General features: G+C 34.9%; 3 protein-coding genes across 3 annotated transcripts; 2 read left to right on the plus strand and 1 right to left on the minus strand.

Annotated features, from left to right (window-relative positions):
* Positions 1-710: 710 nt before the first annotated feature.
* LOC114537590 lies at positions 711-1,690 on the minus strand. The gene is made up of 3 exons (XM_028558647.1): positions 1,532-1,690; positions 1,246-1,341; positions 711-1,076 (listed from the first exon to the last, which is right to left on the minus strand). The coding sequence occupies exons 1-3, from the start codon at positions 1,592-1,594 to the stop codon at positions 711-713; spliced, it is 525 nt and encodes a 174-aa protein (XP_028414448.1). The 5' UTR covers positions 1,595-1,690.
* Positions 1,691-9,192: 7,502 nt separating this feature from the next.
* Positions 9,193-10,759, plus strand: LOC114537591 (octopamine receptor beta-1R-like). The gene has a single exon (XM_028558648.1). The coding sequence runs from the start codon at positions 9,193-9,195 to the stop codon at positions 10,321-10,323; it is 1,131 nt and encodes a 376-aa protein (XP_028414449.1). The 3' UTR covers positions 10,324-10,759.
* A 569-nt stretch (positions 10,760-11,328) lies between these two features.
* Positions 11,329-18,471, plus strand: LOC114537595 (DNA replication licensing factor mcm2-like). Its single transcript, XM_028558656.1, has 19 exons — positions 11,329-11,384; positions 12,347-12,567; positions 12,628-12,797; positions 12,919-13,188; positions 13,362-13,477; positions 13,549-13,658; positions 13,995-14,202; positions 14,315-14,449; positions 14,558-14,749; positions 15,025-15,118; positions 15,194-15,444; positions 15,709-15,798; positions 15,994-16,068; positions 16,142-16,216; positions 16,379-16,471; positions 16,640-16,792; positions 17,146-17,328; positions 17,710-17,865; positions 18,224-18,471. The coding sequence occupies exons 1-19, from the start codon at positions 11,379-11,381 to the stop codon at positions 18,332-18,334; spliced, it is 2,709 nt and encodes a 902-aa protein (XP_028414457.1). The 5' UTR covers positions 11,329-11,378; the 3' UTR covers positions 18,335-18,471.
* The last annotated feature ends 5,437 nt before the right edge of the window (positions 18,472-23,908 follow it).

Here is a 23,908-nt window from a genome sequence, read left to right on the forward strand (position 1 = left end):
CTGATAGTGGAGGCTATATCAGCACCATAGTTATTTACTCGATGTGTAATATTTATGTGAGTTTTCAGCACTCACTCTTACAATATTCTGCGCGTGCGTGGTAACAAAACCAACTGGCAACCAAAGACCATGATGCAATCATCTCTCATTTATTGTATGTCAAAGATATGAAAAAATGTTTTGAGCAACCGCAACTGTTCAGCGGCTTCTCTTTTCAGGGGCAAGGATGGCAAAGCCCCTCTTTCATATTAAAGGATTGCATGCATAAGCTATTTTTCAATGATTCTGCAACCAGACCACCCTAGAAGTTCATCAAATAAGCTGTCTGGCGGAAAACCTTCAGCCACCAAAATCATCGAACAAAGATTTTGAAAACACGATGACGAATCTCAACGGTTTCACAAGATGTTTTGAAAACACCTTCTGGTATGCGTCATTATAGAAAGGCCCTTAACGAATATCTGCCTCTTTCCGCTTGCCCTCGCATTCCAAGAAACGTGTCGTCAGGAAGTTCATTTTGACAAAAAAGTCCCATACCTCTATTCAGATCCACCGTATATACCACAATACCACAGGCACAGCTAGGCTTTACGTTTTTGTATTATTTATTACACAAATAATTGTTTGAACTAGAAAAATATTTTAACACTCCCTTGGGGAGTAAAATACATGCAATTTTCTTTTAAACTAAATCGATATGCAGGAAATTACTAAGTCCATGGTCTCCATATTGGATGCTTCAGTGTCCGTATTTGAAGTTGATTGGTTTGGTGCTTGTTATCTCTGTTGAATGATCTGATTGGATGATGTAAGAGTGGCTTAAATTCAGCAGGAAGCTGTCTAAAAATCATCGAGTTTTCATCGTAGCAGTTCTCTGCTAGTTCATGTTTTTTTGCTTTCGAGCAGTTCGTTCTTATAGGCGTCGTTTCTAATTTAAACTTTTCTTTTGTGTTCAATTCAAACGGTTTTCTGTCGTGGATCGTGTTTTCTTTGTCTTCTACTTGTTCCTTGCTTTCTAAGCATCGAATTGCCAGCTCCAGGATATCGGCTTTCTCCATTGGTGGGTAAAATCCGACCTAAGAAAGATGTCGACGTTGAAGTGTTGAACTTTTGAATACGCGATCACGACCTCACTTGGCAGTTGTAAAACTAAGCTAGGCCGCGTATTTTATAGCGTTTTAGATCTCTATATACACATGCAAGGATCTATATTCAATATATTTTTACATCCAAATAATCTCTTACATCATTCCCGAGTTGTCTCATGACGATAACCTTCAATTTTTCCAACTTTTCGTTGATCTTTTGTCTTCTCACTCGTTCTAACTGTCGTTTCTTCGCCTGTGATGGAAATTGAATCGTTTAGTTTCATTGCATGGATATTATCAAAATCCCCAAAACCAGTCATATATGTCCGTTATAATAAATGACCAACACTATTGATATATATCCATCCCGTTCAACATCTAGTAGAAATATGTCTAAACGCTGTCACCAATATCAAAATGCAATATTCTTATTTCATCCTTACCTTTATTTGTTTATTGCTAACGCCACAATGAGCATCAATATGATCTTCTTGCAAGGGGATCATCGCCTCAACTTCTAATATATTTTTACCTTTCAAAACTCCCGCTTCGTAATGGCACCTGTTCTTAAATACAACCCTTCTAACTGTCTATGTATGCGGTTATTACACGGCTCGTATTTATAATAGCGGCTAATTACCACCTTCTTTGTTCTCACACATGGCAACTGCTGAGTAAATATTTTCCCTTCGCTTAACGCACGTGTCTTGATACGGTGGAGTAAGCATCATCAGCCTAAAACGGCAGGATAGGATAGCTAGATTTCTTTATATTTTTCCTTTTTGGTCGTAGTTAATTCATCTCAATCATAGATGTGAATAGCTCTGCTTTCTCGTTCACTTCAGTTTAAATGATGATCGCATATATAGCCATTATATATTAGCGCCTCAGTTATATTTTAGCCTGGGTTATAGCCAGTAGGATTGAAGCTTATTTTACTTCGCTTGATACTAACTTAAACAATTTACTATATTTTTAAAAATATTGAAACACAATAGTATATTGCTCGTTGTGTTAGTCTTGAAATGCACGTAGCGATGCTTTGCGATAGATTAACTGCTTTCGCTCTGCCCTATAACGACTTAAAGTCTGACAAGTGTTCTCTATATGAAAACCAATGTAAAGATCATCAAAAAATCTTCTTCGGAAAGAATGATACTAATGTATAAGGACTGAATACGTATATTTGTCTGCTTGGACTAGCATATACGTTTCCCGCCAAACTTTCAAAAGACAATGACATAATTTGCCATTGTCCAGCATCAATACACCGCGTGGCGAGCCAACAAGAGCGCCAGTTTTGAAAACGTGTTCAACCAATTTTCGTTTGAACTGTACATGCAATGTATAAACGAAGCAAAACATATGTTGAGAGGAATGACTGAAATCGAACTATTATATAATTTAGTTTGCCTCAGTTCAAACAATTTCTTTCAAATTTCGGTGCACAGTAAAGAAAGTAGCTAATAAACACTAGAGTTGGATGAACGTCAGAGTCAGAGAAAATTTTATGGGAGATTTAATAGCAGCATTAATCAGTTCAGCGTCATTCAATGACACTTCATTTCACATCTTAGTTTATATTTATCAACGTATAAGAAAATTCGCATTATTTTATTCAGTTCACATAGTTATACCTCAACGTAATTATAGAATATGATTTCCGGCAATAAATTCCATGATTGACGAAGGAAGGCATCTTTATATAGAAACTGTTTGTATCATGATGTGATAATATTTCCAAAATTGATGTAGGGATAAACTAAATGAGAAAAAGACATGACACACTATATTTAGGCCTGATTATGATTCTTCACATAATTCTTCCTGGCGATGTTACTTCGAGGTTTGTTTCCATGCATTTGCATTATGTTCATGATAAGCTATGGCCTAATCCTGGCTTGAAGGTAATATTTCCTAACTACAAATAGAGCGAAATTCTCCAATGTTATCGTTCCTCTTTCATATAGAACTCCTCTATATATTTTCTAGTTTTTGTTGTGCTCAAATGTATTTTGTTTAGTGCGCAATCAATTCCGTGGTGAAAAACAGACGAAGATATAATTGTATGAAAAGTCACATAACAAAAACGTCCCTCAACTTGAAAACTCTGCAAAACAAACAATTATCAACTACCTTCAAAGTTGAATGTCAATATGATTATCTTAAATGACTTTCCACTTGCATGGACGGCCATGCTTTCAGACTGTTGAAGCAAATCAAAATTTCGCGCGTTTTTCTCGTACACAATGGCGACATGCACGAATTCTGAAGTGTCTTTGTTTTGTGGCACGCGCTTCATATGAGATGCCGTGCTGTGCTGTGCTTGATGGACAAATATTTCACGTTCCACGTGTTAAACGCTTATTTCTCTTTGTTATCGAACAACTGCCCTGACTAGCTTCTCTAAAATATCTCTTCTGCTGGATAAGGTGCATGGTTCTGTTTCATTTTATTGCTAAATATTGAAAATCTTTACGTTGAAAAGGAGTGAGAATATATAGTAATCTGAAGCCGTGAAGGCAAACTTTTGCGGATGCGAGCAACCTGAAATTACCTAATCCATAACTATTCTTAGATCCGATTTAACTCTGTGCTTGTTTAAACTTCATGCAAATGAGTTAAGACAAATATTAAACCTGATCTTAAGCATCTATTACGATTGTTTGTTAGCATTGGGCAACCTCAAAATCAGCTCTTAAATGTGGTTCATGCAGAGGCTGTTATTTCGGCTCTTTTCCAAAGTCCTGGAAATAGTCGTGCAAATATGGCATTTCAGTCTTTCATATATTTGACGTCTGTCATTTATCATGACGTCTGTTATTAACTGTGATCTTGTCGCCAGGACTGAATGATCACTTGAATGGGTACTATATTCTATATATATTGTTGTTGAACGTATTAACACAAATGAGAATATTAATTGATGAGAGGATGCATGGTCTATCAAATAGAAAACCAACACTGATCGATTTAGAAGGAAGTGGGGCAGAGTTTAATGTATGGCGATTGAACATTGATCTGAAAACTGAGGTGTAGGTCCATGCCCTGGCACTTTTGTCGGAACATTTCGGAGATAATCGTAGAATGATCGTCACATGGCTATGTTTTGTTTTGACTGCCCACGTTCTGTCCTGCTGTGTTTTAATTTTACACATTTGTTTTTCGTTTAGAAAACAAACTCTTTCTTTAAATAATAAAAACTGTTTCTTTAAATAATGATATTTTGTAATGACCTGGGCCGTGATCTGACGAAGCTCTAATCAAACGTGCTTTAACTTAAATAGACACAAAACGCCTGTTTTTGTTAGCTAGTATGAGAGGGGGATGAATATTTTGTATAAATCTCGATTCTATATGGGTAATGAAAGTTTTGATTCGTTAATCATTCGTTAAGTTCATTATACATGCATTCATGTGATATTCTCAGTTTTGTCCACCGCGCAAGGCTGAATATTGTTGTATCTAAAATTTGTTGAAGACTGGATTTTTATATTATAGCTATATTTATTAATTCATGCATTAGACTAATTTACCGTCCAGCCACGAACTGAACTATCCAACAAACAAAGAAAAACACGCTGCGCTCAAGCAAATTCGAGAAATGTCTATTGGTATATTTGAATGCATGTAAATTAACACGATAGAATAAATGCCTATTTCTTGAGCACTAAAATAGTTGTTTTTTTTTAAATACGCCCATGGACAACGCGTATAAACGCAGCTTTTTTAAAGCATTTTTTTTAATCAGCTGTTAAGACAATGTCTATATTTGTGGCACAAAAACTTATTTATGTATGTCGGTATTTTTGAGGTTCGCTTTGGGGGCTCAGAAATAATAGCGTAGTTTTTGAAACAATAAACAATATTCTAGGCTATGTTATATATAGCCTATAGCTTTGGTAATCAGTCGACTTATTTTAAAAAAAATAAAAGTGTCATAATAATCTCGCGTATTAATATCCTGCACAAAAATAATGACTCATGAATACAAACAAAATATAAAACTAAGCAAATAGCCTACCCTGGGCACGAGGTTGGCATATGACATCTCAACTGTGATCTTATTAAATATCAATCATATATCGTTTATCTGCGCATGCTCAATGCCTGGATCACAGTCATTGATCTTCGGAATCAAAACCGAAAACTAAAGTAAATCGCCCGCGCAAAATGCCTACGTAAATCATTTGTAATTATCAATATTTTATTGTATTCAACTTCCCTCACTTTATCGCATGAATAGTTTTTATTTTGACATATTTTTTAACGAAATCTGACCAAAATAATTTGGCTGCTGTCTTAATGATGCCATAGCCCGTCTAAAAATACCTTATTACTAGTTCTTAATGGAGTAATGAAGATATATTGATTTGTGATTTCCTTTATATCTAGAATATACAGACAGCTTTCCGATAACCATTTAAAATATGTATTCTTTAATGCATTTGTATGCCTCTTTTTGTACGTGAAATACTGTGTCTGTGAAATCTCATCCAATCAATGACGATAGTAAAAGACAATTCTTTAATATCACTTTTTTGTGTGATTAAAAAAGGCAAGACCAAAAAAAATATTTGCTATCTTTTGCTCTGAATACGTTGTCATTGATTCGAGAAGGATTTATTTGTGGTTGAATCAGATAAAATAAACATTGTCATGCATGCATTGTTATTAACAAGTAAATCTGATATCAAATGTATTTCACATATTTGGATTTTATAAAAGCGGTTTCCCAACAGACGAAACAAAGCTTGATTTAGCTTGATTTATAGCTTGATTTTCTTTTGAATTGTGATTAGTCACGCTTTGGTCGAATTTTGCGAGAAATCTGCCCAGTAATACCGTAGTAGTGCTTCATTCGGTATTTGGAATGGAAAGCAGTGTTTTTGTTAAAACTATAGGTTAGCAGACCGCAGTTGCTTTGGCCTGGGATGATGGCTATATAAACAAATTAATGTTTACACGGTGCCACATATATGCATGTCTCAAAAAATATGGTCAAAAAACAATTTATTTTGTACTTGTTGCCCTTTTAGAACAATGCTATGGATGCCTTCGGATTGCCCATCTTTGGAAAACCCGATTAAAGAGAGATGTTTCCCGGCTCGCCCACGGGCTCATGGAACATAGATATAGGTATAGAAAAACAACTATGTTTTGTTTTTATATTTGTTTGCATGGCAAACATGATTAATAAACAACGCGTTCTTTATGTTATATGTAACATTGTCTAATATATAACTGAATTGTCTACCACAGTCTTTCCCGGTAGCTTATTCATCACATTTTACAATGAAAACTCTGTCAGGATTGTATTAATAAAAATTAAGGAGCTTTAGCAAATTTTAGCAAATAGCATGTGACAAAAAGAAACCTCCGTTTTCGCTCGTCCACACGTAAACACGAAACCGTTGTTTTTGAAAAGCTCCACTCTGGAGAGCGTTTTTGAAAACCTCCGTTTCCGGCAACCGAAAACGCCGGTTACGTGTGGACGCAAGGCCAAAACGGATAAAAAACCTACGTTTTTAAAAATATCCGGATACGTGTGGACTTAGCAAACAGCACCTAAGTTTGGCGCGAAAAGGACGAATCTCGAACAGCTAAAGCCCGTAGTGACTGTCAAAACTTCTCAATATCGCTGGCGATGTTGATTAAACAGCCAGCAGGGGATGTCAAAAATATTATTTATCTTCGTTCAACCTAAATGAATATATAAAATACGACGTGGGCTCACTTATGATATACACTGCACCTGCGTTTGAACAATTAAATGAATCTCGAATCTCTCAGATTACGCTGGCCAGATATCTACAATGAGTGCTTGGCTATATTAGTAATTCAGCTGTTAAGTAACGTTCTACAAAGAATAAGGTCAGTCATATAAAACATCTATGTTGATTTTAATATCTGTATTCTTTCATTTATGTTCATTACTTCTGCATTATATGTATACTATAGATTATAGTAGCTGTTTCCTCGGAGAAAACACTCACGTGAAAATTGTGTGTTTTTGAACCATGCACTTGGCGTTGTTTGCATCCTTTCTGATCAATACGCGGTTAATCAATATTGAAAGTTTGAATGCAATTCCTCTGGAGTCTAGTGAATAAATATGAACGCTGTAGCTTTCTTTGTGTATGTGTATGTGCGTGTCTACTGATGTTTTAACTATGAAGTATACTCTTTCTTATAAGAAATCTTCTTATTCCTTTCTTAATAGTCAATGAATTTTAAACGTTTAAAATATTTTTCAATAAGTATGAGTGAATATTTCAGATAAGGTCGTTATTAGAGCACGAACCAGATGCAACATTACAACATTGTGAATTGTTTTTTAGTAAACGATTTCATGGAACATACGACTTGTTATGAGTTTGTTACATCATGCAAAAATGCATGTTTTAATTACGTTCTAGCTGCTTCGGAGGTCAAAACTACATGTTATCATGCATCTGATTCTCTTCCAGTATACTATATATGGTCAAATCATTATAATTGCTGTCCAAACAGTGTACTTTCTTAGTTACTCATGAGCTAAAATATATTGGTTTTATATATACAAGTAAATTGGTATAGACACATTGCACTGACGACATAAAACATGTTTCCCTAAAGCTTTTTGCTCTTTTTCATATATGACTGGTAAAGATAATTAAAAAGAAGCTAAGCTTCTTCACTTGTCGATATTTCTGCTTTTTCATGCTTTGCTAATTTGCAATCGGGATACCTACTGTGACGTCATGTGCAAATTAAGGGTCTATAGCATGCAGTATAACTTCTTTAAGTTTAGATCATAGTGCGTGGTGACTGAAAAGTGAAAGATATTTATATGCACTTTTGTATGTAAAGTGACAATCCTACAAAATCCGGAAAAAATATAGTATTGCGACACTTTGCTATAACATTAGTATGAACATTTTAACAACAGTTAACTACTTCGAAATTAAAGCCGGTAAAAATTTTCTATCCATCCAGATCTCAAAGCAACACTTTCTATTTATAGTTTAAAAATCTCTCTGAATGGAAAGCATAAATAATAATATGTATCTTTAGATTATTCATTCATGAACAGTCTGATTTATCAACCTCAGGAGTCCAATTAACACGTTCTTCTTAATAATGATTTATCTATAAGCTGCCGGAGTTTCGTCTGCATGTTTTATTTAAAAGATTTCGTAAGATCAGGGATAATGTATTAGCCTGCAGTCTGTAAAGGTGTTGTTAGTAATAGGAGTTCACTGGTGTTGAAGCGTGAATATAGAGTCAATTTAAGACGAATTTGTGCAAGCTTTATTTTCCACGCCACTTCTTTTCGCTGTCACGTGGAAGGAAAAATTTCTATTCAAATATATATCTGAGTAAGTTTAAAACTTGAGATTTCTTTAGCTTTTAGTATTTCCAATGTATTTAGCAAAACGTAGAGACTCTTTCTTTCTTGCTTTTTTTAAGTCTTGCGTCATTTGTAATGATGCTGCATGTTGAGTTATCGTGGACGTGGTTTTTCTGAGTCTAAAGTGCTTGTATACTCATACGAAAATTGCTTCGACCTTTTGAAAGAATTAGCTAATCTGCTTGATAGGATCGACTTATTTTTTAGGGACTCATAATTTGAAAAAGTCTTGATATTTTCTTTTAATAATTCATGTTATTTATCGCCGCAAAGAAGCTAGGAAATTCTTTTCTCAGTGACACAATTATCTATTAGACTATTTCCACTACTGAATGAGTGATCCATTTTACATTAAACCATTTCAGTTATATTTAAACATTTATTTCCACTTTGGATATATAGGATCCTCCTGCGTGCGTTCATGAACCGCATATCTCTACACGCAGCTGTTTGTTAGGACTGCTGAAATAATTTTGAAATGTAATTAATTTTTTTGAAGTCAGTCGAGACTGTCTAACGCTCGCATATTTTTTGATTTTTATCTAAAATGTCTACAGTCTGATATTTCACGTATTCCACGCACAAACTAGAAAATTATGTGAATCATCCATAACGGCGTAGCACTAATAATTTGCTTTATGAATGATGATAATTGGAGAAAGATAAGCGGTTACCATTGAATCCTTTTTTTTTCTAGATTAATATTTCGAAATGGAAAACAGTACCCATGATGCTTCAGGAGATGAGATGACTCCAGAACTATATAAGATCATCCTCATAGTATCACTCTGTGCTATTGTACTTGGGATAACTGCCAATTGTTTCATTATTATCTCATTCTGTAAAGTCAAGCTTCTTCGTACTGTAACGAACTATTTCATTGTCCAACTAGGCGTGGCAGATATTTTTCTCCTTCTTTCCCTTGCCATTTGGATGAGTTTTTCAGCGACAAAATTGTCGATGAGCGATGAGCAGAAACAGTTGACATCTTCTGTTCTTATTTCAATCGAGGTTTTTTCGTCGTCCGCGTCACTCACAAGTCTCGCGTGTGTCAGCATTGACCGCTGCCTAGCAGTGACTGTACCGTTGCGCTATCAATCAATCACGACCCATTCACGTGCTCTCGTTGTGGTTCTGAGTGTTTGGTCCTATTCAATGATCACATTCATCACGTCGTATTCACGTGTGATTGTCGACAAGGAAATATACAACAAGATATACATCACATGTCTATTTTCATTCACGTTTGCGCTACCGATTCTAATTACAACCTGGTCTTATTATCGCATATTTTGCGCAGTTTGGCGACAGGTTCATCATCTTCCTAAACAAACCACTCCCAACCGTCGATTCCGTATGGTCATGAAAGAATTCCGAATTGCAATTAACATTCTTGTGACGATCTTACCAACCTATCTTCTTTGGGGAAGTTTTTGGGTAGCGACCTTGAGAGAAGCATTTTTGGAAAGTTTGCCAAATTACACTGCCGTTGAAAACTGGTTATTGGGGAACACACCTCACTTTGCAGCAACCGTCAACCCTCTAATATACATCGCTATGACGCGGGACTTTCGCAGACTTTTCATGCGGTTAGTGTCGTGCAGCAAACATCGTGAAGAGTTCAGTCTCGTGGTGGACTCAAGCAGACAACGTTCAGTCTCAACACGCAGTTGTTCGACGACACAGAGTATACCTCTTGTGGATGTTGTAAGCTCTCAGGACTTTGCTAAAAGTTTCACTTTATCCGATGATGGTAAATCTGGAAATGGGAATATTTCTACTGAGTCAAGTTTCGTGACATCGTCCATTCCTGAAGATAATCATGAACTGGTTTCTTTTTAGAAACTATTTATATAATCATTGCATGTTTTATCCCTTCAGTAAATTTTCACTTTAAAATATTTGAATCCGTCCCTTGTGGTGGGTATAAGGACACTGGACACTATGTAAAATTTTAGTGACAATAATACAGTCATTACAGTTCTTAAAGAAGAGCAAGAGTCTGCACGACTGTTGAAATCCAGGCTCGAAGATTATTTGCTCGAGAACTAACACGATGAGTGAACAGGACTGCCAAAATTCAAGCATAACTTGAATTGGAATTATGTCATAACAGGCGGTGCAACGTTGTGTCCGCGAGTAATGCGACGTTTTGCTCCCTAAAATAGCTCTGCATGGATATATTTAAACCTAAAATATACTTGATTATATTAATTCTATTCAGTAAGAGCATAGCGAACTTAGAACGATACTAGACTATTATTTTAGCTCGGCGTGATAACACAAACAGTAATACTGATCACATTTTATAAATATCGTATGCTTATCATATGTAAACAAAATGGATTTTAGACAACACACAGTTCACACTGATGTTTAACATTTTTTTGCGTGTGTTAAACTGATGACGTCAGATGAACACCGTACCCAGGGTCTTTTTACGAGGTTGGAACACAAATGGTAGGTTGGGGCTATTACCATCACGGCTCCACAACCTGAACGCGTGGTTTGGATACCTGTGCAGTTTCTGAGGACTGATAAATTTCATAAAAAACTCTGAAAAAATAATTTGTTCTTTGTTACCACAAAACTTTCCTCCTTGTAAACAAGATCGGGAATTTATTTTGTGAAAACTATAAGTTCAAACTTCAAACCAGCAAGCATGTGTTCAAAGGAACATAAATTCCCTCAAAATAAGATTTTTGTTGGTATCTCAGTCACTCCGTCAGTGGTCGTCGAAAAAGAAAGAAGAGCGAGAGCTTGTCTAGACTTTAAAGATCAGTGGAAAGCCTCGTTTCGAGATTAAATCCCCGCAAAAGCGCGGGAAAATGCTGATCACGTGCAAGGGTTCTGACTAAATCCGAGATTGTGCTTAACGGAACAATTCATACAAAATCATGGCCGTAAGTTTGCTTTTTATTTTATTTTATGTTTATAATTTAGTAAGATGAATAAAACGTTTAGACTTTTACACATCGGTTCTGGTGATTTTAGAAAGTATATATTTTGTTAACTGTAAAACTAGCGAAATTTGTCATTGTTTAATAGTGTGTGTACATATCAATTGTACATAATATTAAATAGTAAAAATGTAAAATGAGTTTGTCATTGAAAAATGTATGCTCGAAAGTTATAATCATATTTTCTTTAGTGTTATTATTTGTGGGGCATGTTACGAAATAAGCTCGACATTTATAGTGTACATGCGAAAGATAAATAATTATTCGGATATATTTTCATATTTAAATTATCACGAGGGAATTTATCATATATCCTTACTTGTCTCATTGACTTTTTGTGAAAGAAATATAACTTAAATATGCCTTAAATTATAAATGTATATAACCTCAATAAATATAACCTATAAAATAATGCCTATAAATATAAATGCCTGGCATTTATTGAACATTGTTTCATCACAACTATTGTTTACCTCAAATCTGTTGTAATCAATTTATACTGCCCTACACCAGCATTGACCTGGATGTTTTTCTCTTGTTAATCTAAGCTGCTAGTTGCTTTGCATACATGTTGTATGAGTGTGAGGCTCTAAGATCGGTCAAAAAGCATTCATGAGATAATGTTGAAATGCTGTTTCCATCTATCTTCATGCCCAACAATATTTTACAATTTTTGCGATAATTTTACCCAAGCATTCATGAATCCTTATTTCCAAACGTTAGGTGCAAGGAAGGAGGGTATAGATAGAATCACTTCACACAAAAACAATTCTTTATTTATTCAACCACGTGCGGTTAACTAAATACCTGTTCAGAGTGCTCAACATGTATTTTTGTAGCCTGTGTTGTGGGCTTAGTCTGAAAACTAATGAGGTATATAATATTGCATTACTTTTGTGAATTAGGAGGAATCATCAAGTAGCCTTGGAGTGGCCACAAGCCCAGCCAGAGAGTCCCAAGATGATGCTGGTTCTCGTTATGACCGTACTGACGCCTTGACTTCCAGCCCTGCTCGAAATCTGGCACCATTTGAGGATGAGTCAGATGCTATTTTGGGCAACGAGGGAAGTGCTGCAGAGGAGGAAGCTGATGATGGAATTGATTTGATGGGCGACAACATGGAGGAGTAAGTATATTATCTCATACTTAAAGATGATAGTTTATTGCAACAGGGTTTTGTTTTTAGTGACTATCGAGCAATCCCTCGTTTGGATGTGTATGACCCAACAGCATTGGATGAAGAAGAATATGATGATATGGATATTGGAGCCAGACGTGAGGCAGAGAAAGTCATGGGGAAAAGAGATAGAGAGGAGGCTGCTACGTCAGGAAGACTAAGGAGAGGTCTACTTTATGGTATGGAGTGTTAGTTTTGAATTTATGAGTTATGAATACTCTGTAGTTGTCTACAATCATTCTCCCTTGGAGATTGAGATTATTTTGAGCATTGTTTTATAATGCTTCCTCTTGTGACCAGATGAAACTGATGATGAGGATGACTTACCACACCCATCACGTCGGCGACGTCTGGCTGAGCAAGCTGCTCATGGTGATATGGATATGGCTGAGGATATGGTGGAAAGTATTGAGAACTTGGAGGATATGAAAGGACATTCAGTACGAGAGTGGGTCTGTTTGCAGGCACCAAGACTTGAAATAAAGAACAGATTTAAACAGTTTCTCAAGACATTTGTTGACCACCAAGGAAAAAGTGTTTACAGAGACAAGATAAAATTGATGTGTGAAGGTAGATTGGAGTTATTACTGTGGAGGATTATGTCTGGTTGGTTGAACTAGCATTTCCTTTGTGATTATTTCCACAAACCAGGTGCTGTTCAAATGAGAAATTAATTTTCTAGCTAACATGAATTGTGAATACCTATGATCATTGGAATTAAATTTAACATTCTTTTTCACTAGGAAACCTTCAAAGTTTAGTAATTGATTACAACGTCTTGGCTTGTGAACAACAATTGCAAGTTTTGGCATATTTCTTACCAGAAGCTCCAGCGGAAATGCTAAAGATTTTTGATGAGGTAAAACCCAAACAATTGAAAGACGATGAATAAAAGTATTTTTCCTACTCAAACAAAGTATTTCTTATCAGGCGGCAAAAGAAGTTGTGTTATCTATGTATGAAAAATATGATCAAATTGCAAGTGAGATTCATGTCAGGATTGCTGAACTACCATTGATGGAGGAAATTCGCTCGCTCAGGTTGGTTGTCTTTTCTTCCTAACATATACTTGTTGAGAAGTGATACTTCATATAAAAATCAATTAAGAGATTCTAGGTTGCATGTAATGATCACACTCTAAGCTTGTGAGTCCTAAGGCTAGTTCAAAGTTCATTCTTGTATATAAACAAGATGTGATTTGTTAGTTTGTTATATAATACTGTATGCATGCCTAAAATTATATAAGTCAGGACAATAGTATTTTATATGTTATTCTTTCTTTTACTTTCCTGGAGTTTCAATTTATTACCCTGCATGATTTTAATAGTACTAATTAGACCAGAATTGAAATTGAAACCTTAATTGTTTTCTTTTAGACAACTGCACTTGAATCAGCTAATCCGAACAGGTGGTGTTGTATCAAGCAGTACAGGAGTCTTGCCACAACTGAGCATGGTCAAATATGATTGTAACAAATGTTCCTATATACTTGGACCATTTTTTCAATCACAAAATCAGGAAGTCAGACCTGGTACATGCCCCGAGTGTCAATCACGTGGCCCTTTTGAAGTGAATATGGAACAGGTTAGTTTGTGTTGATCATTCAACTGCACTAAACTACTTAAAAAAAAGCTAAATATGAAATATTTCTTGAGAGAAAAATGCTACACATTTCTTACTACTTTTTCTCTGTTAGACTGTGTATCAAAATTACCAGAGAATCAAAATTCAGGAAAGTCCAAGCAAGGTTGCTGCAGGCAGGCTGCCTCGTTCAAAAGATGTCATTCTATTGGGAGATCTTGTAGACTCCTGCAAGGCTGGAGATGAAATTGTAAGTCTAAATTGATCATGCAGTCTAAAATTGATGCAATGTCCTGGTATTTCCAATTAATAAAACATGAAATATGTATTCAAATAATTAATAATTTGATTTGTTCAGGATCTGACAGGTATCTATCACAACAATTATGATGGCTCTCTGAACATTGCTCATGGCTTCCCAGTATTTGCTACTGTCATTGAAGCTAACCATATCACAAAGCAGGAAGATAAGTTAGCCATCACAAGCCTCACAGATGAAGACATTAAAGAAATCATCACATTGTCCAAAGATCCGAAAATTGGTGATAGGGTAAGAGTGATTTCTGGTCTTCTACTAATATTGTGTAGTAATCCTGACAGTAGCATTATTAAGAATTAATACCTTAAAATCATCTCACTCTTTGTTGAATCTTGTGTAGCCAAGTTCATGTAAGCAGCTGGCCCCTAAGCCAGAAGAGCTAAGAATTGCGTCTAGGCCTGATTTAGGGAGAACTATAGTGGACCTCATAGAAAATTGTGTGAAAACTCGCATGTTTTACAGTTGCCATTGAATGTTTGGTTTAATGAGTTTTCAATCATGTTTAGATCATCGCCAGCGTAGCTCCTTCTATTTATGGTCATGATGACATAAAAAGAGCAATAGCATTGTCACTTTTTGGTGGAGAAGCCAAAGATCCAGGTAAGCTTTCATTCAGAATAGCAATAGCAATATAAATAGAAATATGTGTTCTGAACAATGTTCATATTGGTTCAGGTGGAAAACACAAGATCCGTGGTGATATCAATGTTTTACTCTGTGGTGATCCTGGTACAGCTAAGTCTCAGTTCTTAAAATATGTTGAAAAAACAGCTCCACGTTCAGTGTTCACAACTGGTCAAGGAGCATCAGCTGTTGGCCTCACAGCTTATGTTCAAAGACATCCTGTAACAAGAGAATGGACGTTGGAAGCTGGAGCTCTTGTTTTGGCTGATCGTGGAGTTTGTTTAATTGATGAATTTGATAAAGTGAGTAGAGTTTTTTTAACCGCGGTTCTATCTTGTGTTCAACCTTGGTTTAACCAACTGTAGCCCGCTCGCAGAATGAATTTTCCCCGTTTTAATTCCCGGTCCCCAATTCAGTCTGCGAGCAGGCTAAACCAACTGAGGTTTGAGCTAGAATTACCCGCGGTTTCTGTTATTTCTGGACAGTATTGTATTCTGAACAACTTATATTGTTAACAATTAACGTATGTAAAATCTAATGTTTTTTAATATCCGTCTCATTTTCAGATGAATGACGCGGACAGAACTAGTATTCACGAAGCTATGGAACAGCAGAGTATTTCCATCTCAAAAGCTGGAATTGTTACTTCTTTACAGGTAAGTTTTCTCTTGATGTACACCATCACCAATTTCTTTACATTCTGCAGTATAATTTGAAACACTGCACGTCCTGCATAACAGTTGTAGATGTGGTAATGTATGGCAGTGTGTAGTTCCTTCCACTATTGCAATATAGCTAAAATATATATTTCCTCGAGACATCTTTTCTGTATTGTGATTCTTGTCGTTAAGGCTCGATGTTCCATTATTGCTGCTGCAAATCCTATCGGTGGTCGTTATGATCCTTCCATGAATTTCTCAGAAAACGTAAGTTCTGAAATTAACTATTTCCAAAAAACTGGTTGGTTGCAAAAAACGTCAATGTTTTATTTTTATTCAGGTTGATTTGAGTGAGCCAATTTTATCACGATTTGACATCTTGTGTGTTGTACGAGATCTTGTTGACCCTATTCAGGTATTTCTTTCTAACATTAAGTAGTTGGCAATACTGTACACTACAATCAGTTAAATATGTTAGCAGTTGCATGCGTATATTTCTCGACGAGCAATCAGATTGTTTGTGTGTCAGATTAATTGTTCAACAACATAATTATTATAATACCTTTCCTCTATTCAGGATGAATTACTGGCAAAGTTTGTTGTAAACAGTCATGTTAAACATCATCCAGGAAACACAAACAAAGAAAGTGAAGAAAATGAAGTAGAAATGGTATGTTGTTGTTGTCGTAAATCATCAGACTGGCTACGCCAATACAAGTTAAAATAGTATCATAGTTATTCCCATGCATACGATCTGAATTAAATAAATAGTTTTTTTCACATTTATGGACCTAAACGTACACACATTTTCATAATTGTCCGTAATTTTTCTTCCCAGGAATCCAGTCCAACTACAGGCGTTGAACAGTTATCACAAGAAATGTTAAAGAAGTATATTATTTATGCGAAAGATAAGATCCATCCAAAGTTAAATAACATGGACCAAGATAAGATTGCTCAAATGTTTGCTGATCTTCGACGAGAGTCGATGGTAAGAGGTCTACTGAAATACTTTCACATGTTTACTGCAGTTTATTTTGAAGAACTAGAAAATGAACGCGCAGGTGACCCAAAATTTTTACATACACTGTGTCTATAGTTTGACCTATAAAAATGACGACCGTTCAAAAATAACGTACAAAAACGTGTAGTTTCTTCATATAGTTTGACCAATGAAAATTACAGTTACAATTTATAGTTTGTAGAAGTATTGTGTCCGAGTGTCCAACGCTATTGGTCAAAGAATCATTAACTCAAAGTGAAACTTGCCTTATGATAATTTGCTCGTGGTTATCAGAATCATATAGTTTTCATTTGAAACCTTGAACAATTCATATTTCGTAGGCAACTGGTAGTGTTCCTATTACAGTACGACATATCGAGTCGATGATTAGAATGGCTGAAGCAAACGCCAAGATGCATCTAAGAGAATATATTTCTGAAGATGACGTGAATATGGCAATAAGAGTGATGTTGGAGAGTTTTATTGATACACAGAAATTTTCTGTTATGAGAAATATGCGTAAGGTGAGAAATTTATTCCCGTTGTCCTCATCGAACTCCTAGAGCGCCTTATTCCACGGGCGATTTTTCAGCTGAATTGTGAGCAAGCAAGTAAAAACAATAAATTTACGCAATTCAAAAGAAATTTCGCAATTCGCTGAGAAAAAACGCCCGTGGAATTAGGCCTTTAGACCGAACAGGTTTCTCCCTGAGACCAAACATTCCCCTCCCTGAGACCAAACGCTTTCCCTGACTGAGTGCTAACGTTCCCCTCTCTGAGCTAAACGCTTTCCCTGACTGAGTGCTAACGTTCCCCTCCCTGAGCTAAACGGAGAACCAAACGGTTCTCTTCCGCAACGCAAACATTTTCCCTGAGCCTAAACATTGCTTGAACTTCTGTTTCAGGCATTCATGCAGTATTTGTCGTTCCGTCGAGACAACAACGAACTACTTATGTTTATTCTCAAACAACTCGTACGGGACCAAATCACGTTTCACAACAATCGTTATGGCAGCGCACCTGAGGTCGTCGAAGTACTAGAGGAGGAATTCCTTGATCGAGTAAGTGTTTTTTTATCAGTGAATTCTGACAGCAGTCTAGCGCTCTAGCCTCTAGTCAAAAAAGTCGACATAAAGCCATTATTTGTGCAACTCCGAACAGCGATGCACGGTTGTGTTTTGGATGACAAACTAAGTTCTATTAGGCTGCGTTCAGACTGATTGCCCGTCGCTTTTTCTGGCACATATTAAAGTTGCGCATGGCACTTCTAAATGAATTGGTATTTGTCTTTAAAATAGTTTTTTCCTAGTCTTCTAACGAGTTACGTGCTAGCGACATCCCTTGTGCAACCGTTCATGAAATCTGCGGATGTTAAAGGCAAGCGACTGGAATTAAATGAACTTTTTTCTCCCATTACAGGCACGGCAGATCAATGTTGACAATGTTTCAATGTTGTACGAGTGTGATATGTTTTCCAAAAACAGATTTGTACACGACAAAAAACGAAAACTCATTATTCAGACTTTATGATCAACTCTGTCACTTAGTGTGGATAGTATAATGTATATAGTCTATAGTCACACAGCAACATGCAGTCATGATAGTTACGTAACAAGTCTTCTGTACAATCAAACATTCTTATCATAATATAGACTAACATGATTCTATTCTCTGCGTGAAGCGTCAAGGTTTTATATTTATCACTGCCTTTAAGATCTGCGACACCATTCACATGTATGATTTTATTTGTTCAAATGTATCGTTTTCATGAAAGAATGCAATTCTAATTAATTCTGAAGAATTTCGACGTATTTTAAAACGAATTTCGTAATTTCAAAAAATTAACGAAAATTAGGATTTTTCTTTTGGTCCCCCGTTGCCGATATACCTGAAGTTTTGAAATTTATCAAAGTATGATTTTATGTGTTCAAATGTATTGTTTTCATGAAAGAATGCAATTCTACTTAATTCTGAAGTATTTCGACGTATTTTCAAGCGAATTTTGAAATTTCAAAAAATTGAAGAAAATGAGGATTTTTCCTTCATTTGGTCCCCCGTTGCCGATATACCTGAGATTTTGAAATTTATGTATCATATTACATCATACTATATAATACTGTATCATACTGTATTATACCGCATCATACCGTATCATATCGTATCATAGAGCATCATATAATCATTGATTATGGAGCACTTCCGACTAGAATTTTCGAGTATTTTCAATTGTGAGTTATAGATAAGATGCAAACAATTTTCCAAAGCAAGCAATTTGAACTTTTTTGGAACGATGCAGATGTTATTCATCATGGGTTATGGGCACTTCCGAAAGGAATTTTGGTGTATTTTCAATTGACAAAGAAAGGCAGTATAATGTTTGATCATTGATTATGGAGCACTTCCGACTTGAATTTTCGAGTATTTTCAATTGTGAGTTATACGGAAGATGCAAACATTTTTCCAGAGCAAGCAATTTAAACTTCTTTGGAACGATGCAGATGTTATTCATCATGGGTAATGGGGCACTTCCGAAAGGAATTTTCGTGTATTTTCGATTGACAAAAAAAGGCAGTATGGTGTTTGATCATTAATTATGGAGCACTTCCGACTAGAATTTTCGAGTATTTTCAACTGTGAGTTATATGGCTTACCCCTTACCATTTTAGTCAATTTTGACGACTTTTTGAACTTTTAAAAAACTGTCTTAAAATGCTAAAAATGGCTTCCTTCCGAACTTTTCAAAAACTGTCTTAAAATTCTCAAAATGGTTTCCTAAGACTAATATCTTTCATTTTAGAGCATTTTGAGACACTTTTTGAAAAGTTGAAAAAGTCGTCAAAATTGACCAAAATATTAAGGGTTACCCCTTACCATTTTGGTCAATTTTGACGACTTTTTGAATTGTTCAAAAACGGTCTTAAAATGCTAAAAATGGCTTCCTAAGACTAATATCTTTCATTTTAGAGCATTTTGAGACACTTTTTGAAAAGTTGAAAATGTCGTCAAAATTGACCAAAATGGTAAGGCTTACCCCTTACCATTTTAGTCAATTTTGACGACTTTTTGAACTTTTAAAAAACTGTCTTAAAATGCTAAAAATGGCTTCCTTCCGAACTTTTCAAAAACTGTCTTAAAATTCTCAAAATGGTTTCCTAAGACTAATATCTTTCATTTTAGAGCATTTTGAGACACTTTTTGACAAGTTGAAAAAGTCGTCAAAATTGACCAAAATAGTAAGGGTTACCCCTTACCATTTTGGTCAATGCTGACGACTTTTTGAACTTTTCAAAAACTGTGTTAAAATGCTAAAACTGGTTTCCTAAGACTAATATATTTCGTTTTAAACCATTTTGACACACTTTTTAAAAAGTTGAAAAAGTCGTCAAAATTGATTAAAATGATAAGGCTTACCCCTTACCATTTTGGTCAATTTTGACGACTTTTTGAACTTTTCAAAAACTGTCTTAAAATGCTAAAAATGGTTACTAAGATAATATCTTTCATTTAGAGCATTTTGAGACACTTTTTGAAAGTTGAAAAAGTCGTCAAAGTTGACCAAAATGAAGGCTTACCCCTTACCATTTTGGTCAATTGACGACTTTTTGAACTTTTCAAAAACTGTCTTAAAATGCTAAAAATGGTTCCTAAGATAATATCTTTCATTTAAGAGCATTTTGAGACACTTTTTGAAAGTTGAAAAAGTCGTCAAAGTTGACCAAAATGATAAGGCTTACCCCTTACCATTTTGGTCAATTTTGACGACTTTTTGAACTTTTCAAAAACTGTCTTAAAATGCTAAAAATGGTTTCCTAAGACTAATATCTTTCATTTAAGAGCATTTTGAGACACTTTTTGAAAAGTTGAAAAAGTCGTCAAAATTGACCAAAATGGTAAGGCTTACCCATTACCATTTTGGTCAATATTGACGACTTTTTGAACTTTTCAAAAACTGTCTTAAAATGCTAAAAATGGCTTCCTAAGATTAATATCTTTCATTTCAGAGCATTTTGAGACACTTTTTGAAAAGTTGAAAAAGTCGTCAAAGTTGACCAAAATGATAAGGCTTACCCCTTACCATTTTGGTCAATTTTGACGACTTTTTGAACTTTTCAAAAACTGTCTTAAAATGCTAAAAATGGTTTCTAAGACTAATATCTTTCATTTAAGAGCATTTTGAGACACTTTTTGAAAAGTTGAAAATCGTCAAAATTGACCAAAATGGTAAGGCTTACCCCTTACCATTTTGGTCAATTGACGACTTTTTGAACTTTTCAAAAACTGTCTTAAAATGCTAAAATGGTTTCCTAAGATAATATCTTTCATTTCAGAGCATTTTGAGACACTTTTTGAAAAGTTGAAAAAGTCGTCAAAATTGACCAAAATGATAAGGCTTACCCCTTACCATTTTGGTCAATTGACGACTTTTTGAACTTTTCAAAAACTGTCTTAAAATGCTAAAAATGGTTCTAAGATTAATATCTTTCATCTAGAGCATTTTGAGACACTTTTTGAAAAGTTGAAAAAGTCGTCAAAATTGACCAAAATGGTAAGGCTTACCCCTTACCATTTTGGTCAATTTTGACGACTTTTTCAACTTTTCAAAAACTGTCTTAAAATGCTAAAAATGGTTTCTAAGACTAATATCTTTCATTTAAGAGCATTTTGAGACACTTTTTGAAAAGTTGAAAAAGTCGTCAAAATTGACCAAAATGGTAAGGCTTACCCCTTACCATTTTGGTCAATGCTGACGACTTTTTGAACTTTTCAAAAACTGTCTTAAAATGCTAAAAATGGTTTCCTTAGACAATATCTTTCATTTCAGAGCATTTTGAGACACTTTTTGAAAAGTTGAAAAAGTCGTCAAAATTGACCAAATGGTAAAGCTTACCCCTTACCCATTTTGGTCAATTGACGACTTTTTGAACTTTTCAAAAACTGTCTTAAAATGCTAAAAATGGTTCCTAAGACATTAATATCTTTCATTTAAGAGCATTTTGAGACACTTTTTGAAAAGTTGAAAAAGTCGTCAAAATTGACCAAAATGGTAAGGCTTACCCCTTACCATTTTGGTCAATTTTGACGACTTTTTGAACTTTTCAAAACTGTCTTAAAATGCTAAAATGGTTTCCTAAGACTAATATCTTTCATTAGAGCATTTTGAGACACTTTTTGAAAAGTTGAAAAAGTCGTCAAAATTGACCAAAATGGTAAGGCTTACCCTTACCATTTTGGTCAATGCTTGACGACTTTTTGAACTTTTCAAAAACTGTCTTAAAATGCTAAAATGGTTTCCTAAGACTAATATCTTTCATTTAAGAGCATTTTGAGACACTTTTGAAAAGTTGAAAAGTCGTCAAAATTGACCAAATGGTAAGGCTTACCCCTTACCATTTTGGTCATGCTGACGACTTTTTGAACTTTTCAAAAAACTGTCTTAAAATGTAAAATGGCTTCCTAAGATTAATATCTTTCATTTCAGAGCAATTTTGAGACATTTGTTTGAAAAGTTGAAAAAGTCGTCAAAGTTGACCAAATGATAAGGCTTACCCCTTACCATTTGGTCAATTTTGACGACTTTTTGAACTTTCAAAAACTGTCTTAAAATGCTAAAAATGGTTTCTTAAGACTAATATCTTTCATTTAAGAGCATTTTGAGACACTTTTTGAAAAGTTGAAAAAGTCGTCAAAATTGACCAAAATGGTAAGGCTTACCCCTTACCATTTTGGTCAATTTTGACGACTTTTTCAACTTTTCAAAAACTGTCTTAAAATGCTAAAAATGGTTTCCTAAGACTAATATCTTTCATTTAAGAGCATTTTGAAACACTTTTTGAAAAGTTGAAAAAGTCGTCAAAATTGACCAAAATGGTAAGGCTTACCCCTTACCATTTTGGTCAATGCTGACGACTTTTTGAACTTTTCAAAAACTGTCTTAAAATGCTAAAAATGGTTTCCTTAGACTAATATCTTTCATTTCAGAGCATTTTGAGACACTTTTTGAAAAGTTGAAAAAGTCGTCAAAATTGACCAAAATGGTAAAGCTTACCCCTTACCATTTTGGTCAATGCTGACGACTTTTTGAACTTTTTAAAAACTGTCTTAAAATGCTAAAAATGGCTTCCTAAGATTAATATCTTTCATTTCAGAGCATTTTGAGACACTTTTTGAAAAGTTAAAAAAGTCGTCAAAGTTGACCAAAATGATAAGGCTTACCCCTTACCATTTTGGTCAATTTTGACGACTTTTTGAATTGTTCAAAAACGGTCTTAAAATGCTAAAAATGGCTTCCTAAGACTAATATCTTTCATTTTAGAGCATTTTGAGACACTCTTTGAAAAGTTGAAAATGTCGTCAAAATTGACCAAAATGGTAAGGCTTACTTACCCCTCACCATTTTGGTCAACTTTGACGACTTTTTGAACTTTTCAAAAACTGTCTTAAAATGCTAAAAATGGCTTCCTAAGATTAATATCTTTCATTTCAGAGCATTTTGAGACACTTTTTGAAAAGTTGAAAAAGTCGTCAAAGCTGACCAAAATGATAAGGCTTACCCCTTACCTTTTTGGTCAGTTTTGACGACTTTTTGAATTGTTCAAAAACGGTCTTAAAATACTAAAAATGGCTTCCTAAGACTAATATCTTTCATTTTAGAGCATTTTCAGACACTTTTTGAAAAGTTGGAAATGTCGTCAAAATTGACCAAAATGGTAAGGCTTACCCCTTACCATTTTAGTCAATTTTGACGACTTTTTGAACTTTTCAAAAACTGTCTTAAAATGCTAAAAATGGCTTCCTAAGACTAATATCTTTCATTTTAGAGCATTTTGAGACACTTTTTGAAAAGTTGAAAAAGTCGTCAAAGTTGACCAAAATGATAAGGCTTACCCATTACCATTTTGGTCAATATTGACGACTTTTTGAACTTTTCAAAAACTGTCTTAAAATGCTAAAAATGGTTTCTTAAGACTAATATCTTTCATTTAAGAGCATTTTGAGACACTTTTTGAAAAGTTGAAAATGTCGTCAAAATTGACCAAAATGGTAAGGCTTACCCCTTACCATTTTGGTCAATGCTGACGACTTTGAACTTTCAAAAACTGTGTT

Source organism: Dendronephthya gigantea, unplaced genomic scaffold (assembly GCF_004324835.1).
Source record: "Dendronephthya gigantea isolate DGI-Jeju-01 unplaced genomic scaffold, DenGig_1.0 000160F, whole genome shotgun sequence".
Classification (NCBI taxonomy): domain Eukaryota; kingdom Metazoa; phylum Cnidaria; class Anthozoa; order Malacalcyonacea; family Nephtheidae; genus Dendronephthya; species Dendronephthya gigantea.